Source organism: Pavona decussata, unplaced genomic scaffold (assembly GCF_977016875.1).
Source record: "Pavona decussata unplaced genomic scaffold, jaPavDecu1.1 SCAFFOLD_140, whole genome shotgun sequence".
Taxonomy (NCBI): Eukaryota; Metazoa; Cnidaria; class Anthozoa; order Scleractinia; family Agariciidae; genus Pavona; species Pavona decussata.
The window spans coordinates 1,742,056-1,755,418 of record NW_028145553.1 but is presented as its reverse complement, the minus strand read 5'-3'; the positions used below and the strand labels follow the sequence as shown (position 1 = coordinate 1,755,418).

Genomic DNA, 13,363 nt, shown 5'->3' with positions numbered 1-13,363 from the left:
TTTTTTTTAGGACGAAGGACGATATTGAAGCTTAGATCCGTCATCATCATCTGACAAGTTCATTGATAAACTACCCGTCCCCTGATCGTAATTCTCTAAGACTAGGAATTAAAACGTTTCCCTTTATAACTACGTGATAAAAGGGCGGAGTCTGTTAAGTTACAATATAACTTGGGATGTGCGTTCAGCGTGTTCGTCAGTTGACGATTAAGAGGCTGTCCGCGTTAAAACGGATAAGGCAAATTTCGACTTTTCACCGATTTCGCTGATTTTTTCCATGAACATCAATCATTATATCCCATAAAGAAATATCACATTTACTGAGGTCAATGTGATTTTTTTCGTTGTTGGCGAGACGGTTTACAAGATGACCTCAAAACTACCCAATTTACCTTCGGGGAATCTACAATTTTTCTATACATTCAGAACTTGGTCAGCAAACTTGGACGATTCCAACAGCCTGGTTTTTGCGACGACTCAGGAAGGAAAACAAATGCTTAAACACCCATGACGCTCTATTGTTGTTGGTTGAAAACATTGTTTTGCTTTTGATGTGATATCAGTGCTACTCTGCCATGGTACGGAAGTGTCGCCCAACGAACAACTTGGTCAGCAAACTTGGACGATTCCAAAAGCCTGGTTTTTCCGACGACTCAGGAAGAAAAACAAATGCTTAAAAGCCAATTGTCACGTGTAGTGGCTCACGCATGCTTGCCGCGCTTTTCATAAGTCACGTGGTCTGTTTGTGGTGTTTGGCTTATCAAGCTCTAACACGGTAGAGGCGGGGGGGGGGGGGGGGTGGGGAAGTGCATTGATCGACATAATAATTAAAGGGTTGCTGAAACAACATTTTTATTTATATCCTTTGCTTCTTTCGAGTACTGGGCATTGAGAACGTGCACCGCATACGAAGGTTGAACTAAGAGAGAAATTCTCTTCCTACTGAGCTTATTTTTTTTCCTTCTACTGAGCGTGTGATTAACGGCTTTCTACTCGGCTATCAAGAAATGGACTGCCAGCATTATTAGAGATGGGGACTTACTGCGCCTTTCAATAACATGCGGACTCTAAACTTCAAAATTCAACCATCCGTTACACTTTTCGCTGCCGTCAATCACTGCAGCGGACCTCCTAGAAAACAAAACGTTTGGCTCAATTGTCAAAAGGTCATGTTCGTGCGCTGTGATTGGCGGATTTCGGTCCACTTTGTCGGTTTCTGTATTCTTCTGGTGAGTTGCTTGTCACCGTAATTATGATTGACGGCAGTAAAACAAGCAAATCGTCAGCTGGGTTGAAGTTCAGTGTCCGTATGTTATTGAAAGGCACAGTAAGGTGGCTGGCACCGGTTTCCAGCACTTTCCAGTACTCATACTTGACGGATCAATCCTACCATTCTCATATGGAAAGTTTTGCAAACTTTAAGGTGGCTCTTAACTCCTTCCTAATAAATTTTCTGTAAACTTTGCAAAAAGTTGTATCTGGACATGCTAGCGTACTCGTTTTTGAGTTTTTCTGAACCGCTTAAAGCTGAAACTAGCCAGCTGGTCTGCCTCCTGCCAGTTGGGATTTTTAACCATCTTATTTTCAATTTAAATTATTTATTTGCGAAGTTTAATACTCGGCCCTACTAGCACTAGTGCTATAAACACTGCCGAGGGTAAATAAAGGTTACAGTAAACTTATATAGAAAATGACCTGCAAGGAAAGGAAATTGGTTCGAGTTAGCGCGAGGTTCGAGTTAGCGAGGGTTCGAGTTATCGGGAGTCGACTGTATTTATTTATTTATTTTTTATTTGTTGAACCCTTTTTAGCGTGCAAATAACACCGGTGATACATTAACTAACACCGCATCTACCGCAGTTAGACTTGGAGCCTAATTTATATTTTAAAAACACTTTATCTTAATTAACTGTTAAATAATAAATATCATAGTTGACAAACTTATATGAAAATAAAGAAAATGCTTCGCAAGTTTTACATCTAACGATGACAAATATATAAAATATAAAGATTTAAACCGCCCACCGCTGTTCCAAAAAGATACAATTATAAACAAAAGAACTCTTTTGTTTCAGCAGCCAATAGGCTTCTTGTTGGCACTGACGCAAATATCACAAGGCGGCACCACTAGTATCCTCGCTATAGGAAAGAAACACTTGTGTTTGTTTCAGCAGTTTTCAAGTGAGTGTCGTAAAACAAACCCACACAAAAAACTCTGGCCAATCACAACGAATGCAAACAGCGCAATGAACCAATCAGAATTCAAAGTAAATACGTGTAACCGGCGACAAGCGCGGGAAAATGCGTTCAAGTCACGATTGGTTTGGTCTTGCTTTTCATTGGTTAAAAAAGTGGCAAGAGTTTTGCTAACCATGCAATCTTTTGCCATCGCAGAGTTTAGAGCCGTTTTCATTTGAGTGTCGTAAAATCAAAACCAACTAACTTGCTCTGGCCAATCACAAACAACGTAAACAACAAACCAAACCAAACACAATTCGAAGTAAATACATGTAACCGGCGCCAAGCGCGGGAAAACGCTGCGAGCGAGTCACGATTGGTTTTGGTTTTCATTGGTTGAGAAAGTGGCGCGGATTTTGCTAACCAATCAGAGTGTGATCAAGCAAAACCAAAGCAAGCGTGCAATTACTTTCGACACTCAATGGAAAACCGCTCTGGTAAAGCAAGACCAAAGCAAACCCGAATTATTTTCGACACTCGCGTGAAAACGTACCTTAAGATATCTGTAATTAAGGTAATGTCGATTATGTTGTTCTTCCATACCAATATGTGATGTTCCATTGTATTGTGTACTTTGTGGCGTAATTGAACTTAGTATATGGCACACTACCCTGAAATTACTTCCACTTAAATTAACGTAAATTGTACGAAAAGTCGGTAAAATAAATAAAACTTACGCGAAGAAAAGGTTAAAGGGAATTAACCTAAATGTGGAAGTTTCCAAAACGATCGTAACAACAGCAAATTAAAGTGACAGCCTTTTCAAAAAGGCACACTATTTTTAAGCTTGGATCTTCAGTTCTATATATACTTCTATTAAATTTTCGTTACTCGGCTTGATTAGCTTAATATTAGGTATTCTGAATAACATTACCCAAGTGTTTTTTTTTTTTTAATATAAAAATATGTGTCTAGAAATTGTAAAAAGAGGTAATAAAGTTTGATTAATTGATTGATTGATTGATTGATTGATTGACTGACTGACTGATTGTTTGATTGATTGATTGATTGATTGTTCCCAATTCAAATGTACGGTTTAGATTGTAATGGAACTAAAGAGGACACAATTAATTAATTCCGCCAAGGAAGAGAGTGTGGTGATGACTTCACAGATGTTTAGTCTGAAACAACTTGCGCAGTGCGAAGTGTAGAACTATAAAAACCCCATTAAGTGAGCATGTCATCCTTGCAGTACCCGCTACACAGATACATCGGGGACACCTATTTTAAAAAGTTAAAACTGTTATTTACGCTGTCCATTATGAGACGGCTCAGGAGTGCATGGTCTCGAACTTGATTTCGTTATCTAAGCACCAGTTGTAGAAATTCTTTGATCCCGTGTCAATCTTTGGGGCTGTACAAGGGGAACATATCGTTTACGACAAAATCCTGAGCATCTTGGCCGTCTGTTGAAGACAATAATAACAATAAGGTATGTGCAGCGCCAAAGGGTATGGTTTTTGAGCCGTTTTGGTCCAAAATAGGGTATAATTTCAACCATTTTAGTCTGAAAGTCTGAAAACGAGAATAGATTTTACAGAAACGGGTATTGATTCTAGACACCAGGTCTTAAAAATATTAATGGTATGGAGTTTTGAGGCCAGGTCTGCAAAAGAATACCGGAAAATTACATATTTTGGTTTGAAATAGGGTCAGAATTTGGAGAACTGAGCCGCACCCCCCCCCCCCCCCCCCCAAGCAAAAATTCCGAGGAAATGCATACTGCTAGGATGGGAATGTCATGTGTGGCATATACGCAATGGAATTTTTCCGAGTGTGTCTGTGTCACGTATTGAATAATACATCATTCTCATTTATTCACAAGGCTTAAAATATTCCATCACATTCATTCCATTGCGCTTACTGATGCCACACAAAACATTCCTATGCTAGCAGTATGCAGGATGTTTGTTCCCTGAACCTAGTTTAATGGCCTTAGCTCCCACGAGTCTCCTGTAGCTCAGTGGTAGAGCATCCTAACTAGCAATCGGAAGGTCTTAGGTTCGACTCCTGATAAGAGCACTCGAACAGTACATCATTCTCAACTTACATTTTCATCGCTACGCATTACCATCTTCAGAAGTCATAACCTGATCTTGTCTGGCCTAGTAACTCAATCGGTAAAGCAACGGCTGATCTAATCCGGGGGTCGTGTTTTCGATTCCCACCGAGATCTAATGGCTAAATGCTCAGAAGGAAATTCATGGTTCACTTAAGCACTTTAATGTACACCACAGAGTTAATTTCCTGATCTATCAGTTGTGTCAGTAATGCTCGAGGCACAACATTCATAAAGATTGTAGTTTTCAAGTTTAGCCTTCTTCGACTTTTTTGCCTTTTTAATCAAAGCAAATGTGACAAATATTCCTCATCAATTCATTGTGGTGTGGGGAATTTATTTAAAGTCACTTACAATTCTTAGCTCGTCTGGCGATTAACCTCTTTCGCTTTATCCACCGCCACATAACAAACATGAGCCCTACCATCGACAAAGCCAAAAGAAACGAGGATATACCAAGAACCACAAGCATCCAAACTTTCATTCCATCTTTGTGTTTATTAGACTTTGCTTCTGTGGAATCAATGCAATACTTTAATATTAAAAAAAACATTACCTTTTCATTCGAACCAAGAGAAAATAAGGGGACAGAGAGGGTGACCCCAGTATATAGCCCTTGGCATATGTGAATTTCACTTAAGTTACTTTTAGGCGTCGTGAAAACGGACGTCTGTTTCCCGAGACAGCCGCAAACGTATCTGAACACTTGTAAATGCAGGAAAGCCATACTGAATATTCAACAGCCAACATTACACAATGCGACGTTGGCACGCTCCGATGACTTCCCTTGACGTCACATTGACCGTTTGCGGACGCCTCCGGAAAACGACTTCCGTTTCGACGACGTCTAAAAATAAATTACAGTCGCTCTACGTCACGCGTGATCAGTATTGAACATACGAAACCCTCTTTGTAATGTCCGGCATTTGAATGAAATGTTGAACATTTCTCTGGAAATCTTTCCGAAAAAGACGCATTAACGGGAAAAAGGATTCAAAATACTCAAGAGAAACAATTGTTATGTTTGAAATACTTAATGCTGTAATGTAAAGAAAAAGTCATAGTTTTATACCGTCAATAAACTAGGGAAATTTCTATGAGAACTCTGAAATCTCGTTGGCGATGTTCGAAACTGACATGTAAATTTCAAAACTCCGTTCAAATTTCAAAAATACCGGTCATGCGTGACGTGGATTGACCGTAAGTGAAATTCACATATCCCAGGCAACGCCCCTAGTTTCCCAGAGTCTGTCCCGTTATTTTCTCTTACAAATTCGAACGTAAAACCTTAAACACAAAACCTTGGGTCGGTTTATCAAAACATTCAGGACAATGCTGGGTGGGGTCAAAAAGAAGGGAAGAGAAGATCTTAGCAAGGGCTGTTGAAATCCAAAACGAACAGTGGGGATAATCACACATTTCCCAGAGATAATTTAGCAGCGATAATTCTAAAAAGTTTTTTAAATACATAATAATGCAAGGAATATATTTTGTTTTCAAATTGAAGCTTAATCACATGTATCTCTAAAAAATGCGTGGTTACCACCCAATTTTCCTTTTGGATATTCAATATGATGGTTATTTATGTATATGTCTGTTTCCAAAAGTTCTATCTTATAATTGAATTTATTGAAGTCACAGAAAATTTTAGGGGACAAATCCCACGCCCCCAGCTGGCCTTCTTTTTGTCCATATGAAAAAAAGATATTAATTTCCCAGATTAAGAAAATTTGACATGAAAATTAACAAAAACAAAACTGTAGTATTTTTAATCACAGTTCAATGAGAATTTCTGAGAGCATTATTACTTTCCGAAGAAATATTTCACACAAATGCAATGTTGGGTGCCCCTTTTGTATCACAGTTGTTTCGGCCCAGGCTGATATTTTGGTCCTGTTTTAGGGGGTGGAGGTTTCTAATTGCAAATATATGAAGAATTTCAGCCCGTTACATTGGATAAAATAAAATCAAGATAAGTGTTTTCAGTGAAATCACATTGATTTTGCATGCCCAAGTTCACTTTTAACCCCGGACTGAAATATGATTGCATTAACATGCGATTTTTCAGCCCATTTGCCCGGACTGCAAGTTCCAGCCTGGTTTGAGCTAACTGTGCTGGAACTTTCACCCCGGGCTGTCAGTTTTGACCCGTGCTGGAACTTTCTCCATATACAAATAATATCACAAACTCTTCGAAACTCCTCAATAATTCATGAGCCCATTGACCTATCAAATGATTGATAAAACATCACGTGCAGTGGTTTTAAAACCTAATTAAACCTCCTCCTTATTAGTGCGTAGTGTTTAATGTTTTTCTCGTATGCTAATTTCCAACGTTCACAAAAGCATCATTGCTATGAACTCTCTTGTCACACGCTTTTCCCGGAATGTTTTTGAAGCCATTCAAAAAACTCGCAGCATGTGCTTTATCGGAACTAAAACCATGAGGCACAGCCGAGTGGTTTTAAATCCCGATAAAACACTGCTGCTCATGTTTTAAACATTACTTTTCTAAAAGGCTTTGTTAACAAAACAGGGATGAAATCTCATTCCCCTAAGCGGGTCCTTTAATGTGATGAGATGAAAAGAGCCTCTGTTTCAACTGTTTAGACCTAGCGAAGGCTAGGTACAACTAGATATCTTCCTTTCATACCTCTGACTTCAAGTGTCATGTTATCGCTTGCGCGCTCCACATCATCTGAATTCACAACACAGCTGTAGTCTCCTGTATCTGCACAACCAACATCAACGATGGTGAGTTGCATCTTCACTTTGGGTGTGGCCGCATCCTCTTCCTTATAGAATGTGTTCTTAAATTTGTAGTGGTCGCTTGAAGTTTTAAGCTTTGTTCCATTGAATTCCCAAAATAGGAAAGTAAAAATATCGTCCTCGACTTGTTCACCATGACAGACCAGGGATGCATCTTTGCCCACCTCAGAAGTATACCTTGGCTTCTCTGCTGTCATCTTCGGCTTCTTAATTGCTGGACCATCTAAACATTAAAGAAAGGCATGCGATGAATAGTTCAGTAAGATTCACTTGAGTGGGGGAAGCTCCCAGCAGGGGATAATTATCAGCATTTTGCCCCAATCTTAGACCATTTGGGGTCTTGGTCTGAAATATTTAACTGTTACAGGCATTTTCATACTGATATGGCATCCTAAATCCTTTAATCTGATTGGCTAATGACGCACATTCCAGTGATCCAGGTTTTCACACCCCCTAGTACGGATCGACTGCTCTCAAGTGCACAAAATCAGTCTCCAGCTCCAATTTAATCCTCTTGATTCAAACGTTTTTACCGTGTGACTACATAAAGAAATCAGAAGTAGAAAAAAAGTATTGAAAGTTCTCCGAAAAGTTAAGTATTGATAAGATTTAAATGACAAAAATGCTGCTTTTCTGATAAAGTTTTCTTTTAGGTGAATGCAAGAGGGTAAACAACATTATGGCTTCTAGCTTCAAAGCAATCTTTTGAACTCTGTCTCTTTCCTAATCTAATCCCATTAAGCTTCATTCAAGACGATGTGATTCGAACTTGACACTCACACCTGAATTTCCCCCTGAAAATAGAGCAATTAACTTCCCCTTCAGCCGATTCAGGGAGTATCTTCAACTTCAGGGAGCAAAGGTTCAACCCCAGCCCAAGGGAACAGAGGTTCTACCCCATCCCTCGATTACAGAGGTCCACTCGATCCCATCCTCAAAGAGCCTAGGTTCGACCTTACTCCATGGAGCATAGGTTCAGCTCCTCCCATAGGGAAAAGAGGTTAAGTTCAGTCTCACCCCTAAAAGCAGGGGTTGAGGCTGACCCCAAGGGAGCAGACGTTTACTACCACACTCCCCAGAAACTGAGGTTTAGTACCACCCCCAGCGAGCAAATATTCAACCCACCCCTAGCTGAAAGTAGCGGTTCAGTCCCAATCCAAGAGGCTTGGAGTAGAAGCTTACTCCCACTCTCAGGGACCAGATGTTCTAGCAGAGGTTGAGTAACTTCAGTCCACACCCCAGCGCAGGGGAGCAAAAGTTAATTGTCAACTTCTAGGGTGCAGAGGTTCACTCCCACAACAGCTGGCAGGAGTTCAGTCTCAGTGCCACTTCCAGGGAACATAGGCTCAAACCCAGCCCCATATAGCCTGCATAGCTGGCAGTTTTGTTGGGCTTTGCAGGTGCCCAGTGGCTGAGCCGCAAAAACTAACGACAAAGAAGAACCAAATGAGGGGCAGTGGTTCAACCCTGACTGGGGGGCACACTGGTTCCCTCCCTCACCCCTTAGGGAGAAGGGATGCATCCACATCACATACAAAAAGAGGTTTAGTGTTACCTTAAGGGGATAGAGGTTTGACACGACCTCTAAGATGTATAGGATAGGTTCAAACATATCCCTAGGAATTAAACAGAGGCATCAGCCCACCCTTAGGGATTAAGAGGTTCAACTGTAACGATTACCTTGAACTCTGACAGATACAGTGCGTTTGTCCACTCCAAGAGCATTCATACCCACACAGGTGTACACCCCACCATCTCCCTTCTGAATTGTGTAAATCATCAACGTAGAAGCAATGGAGGACACGTTGATTGCCACTGGCGTTTCTACATATTGATGATTTTCATTTATGTCACTGATATTTTTGTTATCCTTCATCCAAAAGATTGTTGGTCTTGGCCATCCCACTGCTACACACCGAAGGTGAGGTGTGTCATCACTGGCAACAATATGGCTGTGATCTCCAAAAATACTTGTCTTTGGTTTTGCTGTTAAATTGTGAACATGGAAAATCAGAAAATGCAAAATGTGATCATACAACTTATTTCTACCCACAGGGCTGGATATATAATTATTAAAAGGAGTGGACCTACACTATTAGTGGTTTAAAGCATAGTAATCTGTAGAAAAAAAAATTAGAATAAATTAGTTGAACGAAAAGCATTTGATGATTCTATGAGGATTATAAACATCTTCAAGATGTTGACTGAGAAATGACAAAGCTGTATCCAAACCGAACACTGGTCACTCATGATGAAATATCTGAAATAACAATGGCCAGGCCAGTTTGAAGTACATAACATTATACATGCAATATGACTATCATTCCAACTTTTGCAGCAAAACATTGCATCACCTCATCAGAAATCTGTGAAAATCAGAATTTATCAATTAAATGGTTTTGAGTTCAATTTTATTCATGTTCTTCCATCAGTCCTGTCAATGCCATTTTTGTTCCCAAATTTTGATAATATTATCGCTGTAAAGATCAGCCCATAAAAAGTTTGTAAAAACTTTGAACCTGAACTCAAAACAACAACAACTACTCAGTCAACAGAGCAAAAACAAAACATTGCTTGACCAGGATTGGAAGCATTGACTAACCAGTCACTTTTTGTAACACCACATGAAGCGCATACAGAGTAAAAACATATCCCAGGGATTTCTGATCTGTTATTATGAGATTTTTATAGGTGGGTATATAGTAATGGCCCCACCCAAAATGTTGTTCTCAAGTGGCCAGCCCCAGCCTTGAAGAACTTATTATGACCGTCCTTTGTAAGCACTTTAATTCAGTTGTAGCATTTGTGCCAATCCACCACACCAACAAATTAAAGATGGTGACTGGTAACTTTACCCATAATTCTTAGTGAACCAAAACCCTAAACACGCTCATAAAAACACAGAGAAAAGTTCTTAAAACTTCAAACCTAGCATACACAATGTCGTTAGTAAATATTAGGGATGAATTTCGCAAAAAGTATGGCTTAACTTCTACAGTGGCTGTTGGCTAAATGTGTCTGGTTCGCAACGTATTGTCAGTGGTAAAATGTACAGCCTCCATCATTTTTCCGTATGGTGGATTGGCACTCTTAGCGATTAAAGGGCCATACACATAAGTTATTTATATAAGAATGAACAGATACATACAAGCAAGGTGTACTATCACGGAATCATGACTTTGTCCATCGTTGCACGAATACTCCCCTTCATCTAGTGCACTAAACTTTTTCAGCTCAAAACTGGACCAGAAAGAAGAATTCTTTCTGTGAACTGGCTGAATTACAGCACTGTCTTTAAGCCAACGAAAATTTCCCCCACTTGAACTTGCAGAGGTAATTAGCGTGCAGTTAAACAGGACAGACTGGTTCCTGTACTTGATGATCTGGTTTGTTGTAGGACTGATTATTTTGACAGCAGCTTCAATCGCTGGTGTCAATCCTAGAAATAGTACATGATAAAGTATTAGTGAACTTTTCTTTATTTCATTTTGTTTATTTTTCTTCTGCACAATATTACACAATGTAACAGTGTTTTTAAAAAACAAAAAAAGTAGTAAAGGTATTGAGAAAAAAATATAAATAATTCTGTATAAACTAAGATATCATTTCATATTGCCTGTGATTTTTAACTACAGCAATTAACATATATAACTTGTGGGTCACAATTTATGTTGGAAGGTGCTGCAATTTATGTTGGAAGGGCCACGGCCGGGCAAAATCCTTTGTTTTAATGTTTCACACCACACGTCAATTGCTTCAACACTTTGAAAATCTTTTTTGGTTTGTGTATACTTGCCAACTCTCACGCATTATGCGTGAGTCGATCAGGCTTACACCTGCTGGCTTAAAGACATCAATCTCTCGCATCAAGGACAATTTCTCATGCCTGACTCACAAATCCGGCAAGTCGCTTTTTACACATGATTAATAACAAAAATTCAATTCAATTTCCCCCAAAAAGGCACTTTATGTTGACTTTGTGACTCCTAACTCATTATCACAACACACTAAAATTATTGTGTTCCAGTTTGCATTTTGATTCCAATAACGTCTTACAACCTAATCTAATTGGAAGTATTCAAAAGTCATGATGGAAAATCTCATTGAACATTTTCGGCAACGTTCGGAAGTCTTCGGAAAATCATCGGAAATCATCAGAAGTGGCTGGGACATTTTTGGAAATCCTGGTCAGGATGAGACAAAAATCTCACACATAATATTTGACTCAGAAAAAGTTGGCAAGTACATTAATTTGTGCACGGTCAACTTCCAGGCCAAAAATGCAAACAAAAACAGATAACATAAAAAAGTCTGTCAGGCTTCATATATAACCATGGACTTTTATTAACTACGTTTGCATGAGTTGACATTCTATAATCTCACTCTGAACTGAAAGGGATATACATCTGCATTGTTTAATACCTCAACACAATGTCAAAAAAAACAGGCACGCATTTTGGAAAAGTACTGATCATCCAACATTACTGAGTAATTTGACAATTGCCCCATCCCAGGCAGACCTTTTTAATTTAATGAACAGATGCTTAACTGAGCTTAATGCCCCTACTTCTGGGGAATTGAATAGAGAGGGGATGATCAGATTTGAGTTATTCAAGTAAAGCAAAAAATATCTCTTACAAATTACCTCCAAAACATGCTTTTGCAGTTTTTGAAATATGAGGGAGCTAGCTTATGTTGATGTCCATACCTTAATAAATTTAATAATTATCCTGTGAAATCGTACAGAATATCCATCGCCTGATACTAATTAGCCGACGAGGCCATACTGGCAAGTTGGCTAAAATCGGGGGATATTCCACAAGATAATTTGAGCAGGAATATATAATTATTTTATTACTCAGCACATTGATTAACAAAGCACAGTTTTATTGCAGAAAAGCTGGAGACGACCTTTATTTTGCCATTTTCCTCCCTGACACACGAAATGATGTATATTGTAGGATATCTGTTGACTACGGATGGCGAATATTCAGTGCACCATGTCAATATTTGGGCAGTGTTACAATGTTTTGAATAATAAAACCTATTCTCCTAATCATTGGAATCCCACAACTAGCTTATTATACCACTTTCTTTAATACTCCTTGATACCCCTAAAAATTTACCATCATATTCTTGCATGTTGTCATTGACATTATTGTCTCGTTTACCCTCTGTTACCGTTTTTGCTTGTCATTTATGTTATTATTATTAATTTTAATTTAATTATTTACACGTTTTCTTTCATTCTAAATTAAACTATTGTAACTTACAATATTTTTTTCATATTTATATTAAATTAGCTGTGTAATTAGGTAAATAATTCTACACTACCCGCCTAGATTAGCAAATGCTATTTGCGGATCCAGTGTTATTGAAAAGTGTATAAAAAACTAAAAAGATTAATAAAGTTGAGTTGAGTTGAGTTGAGTTGTGTTAGTACTCTGGGTCAAATGAGAGTACATGTCTGATTACTTAAGGACGGTGCCTACTATTGTTACTGCGCATACGTTCTGTGCATCCCAAGATACTCGGATTTCCTATGGGTGATGCCTACTAATACATGAATATTTTTGCCCGGTTTAAAACTATACGAAGAAAGCAAAACTTACCAAATGCTTTTGGTATCTCAAAAGAAAATTGGGGGTAACCATGCATTTTTCAGAGATAATTAAGCTTCAATTTAGGAAAAAAACCCCTACATTGTTTTATATTTTGGCGTCTTTTGGAGATTTTATTGCTTAAGTATCTCTGAAAAATGCGCGGTTACCCCCAATTTTCTTTTTGTATTCCAATAGGCCTTTCTGAGATCTGTATTTCCCGCATAGTCATAAACCGCACAAAAATTCTTCGGTATTAGTAGGCACCGTCCTTAACATACGTACAGAATGATTACAGTTTTTACACTATGCAAGCAAATCAAAACTTCCATCCACAATTTCAGAGTTTCATTCTGTTTCGTTAAATCTAAATTCTTACCTGTACAGAAGAGAATTGCCCAGAAAATAAGCGGATTAGAAAGCCTTTCCATTATCACTTTTTAACAAACCTGTACTGGCCGATGCCTGTACTCAAAACTTCCTGTTTTGCAACCTCGTTCCCAGGGCTCTTCCCTTGAAAACGAGGTCCAGGGTATGTGGCTGCTTTGGCGGGGGGGGGGGGGGGTGGGGGGTAGAAAGAATCGGCAACGGTTCGCTGCACAGCAAATGGCCGGTGTAATCGGGGAAGGAGAGAGTGAGCGAGGGAATTTTTCCCACCTCCCTCGCTCCCCGGCCTCCCCTTCCCCGATTACGCCGC

At 39.1% G+C, this 13,363-nt stretch overlaps 1 protein-coding gene across 1 annotated transcript; it reads right to left on the bottom strand.

The window, feature by feature from the left end:
- Positions 1-1,560: 1,560 nt before the first annotated feature.
- LOC146466921 (protein amalgam-like) lies at positions 1,561-13,158 on the bottom strand. The gene is made up of 6 exons (XM_085126726.1): positions 13,046-13,158; positions 10,215-10,505; positions 8,747-9,052; positions 6,951-7,289; positions 4,652-4,810; positions 1,561-3,644 (listed from the first exon to the last, which is right to left on the bottom strand). The coding sequence occupies exons 1-6, from the start codon at positions 13,095-13,097 to the stop codon at positions 3,580-3,582; spliced, it is 1,212 nt and encodes a 403-aa protein (XP_084982852.1). The 5' UTR covers positions 13,098-13,158; the 3' UTR covers positions 1,561-3,579.
- Between the last annotated feature and the right edge of the window lie 205 nt (positions 13,159-13,363).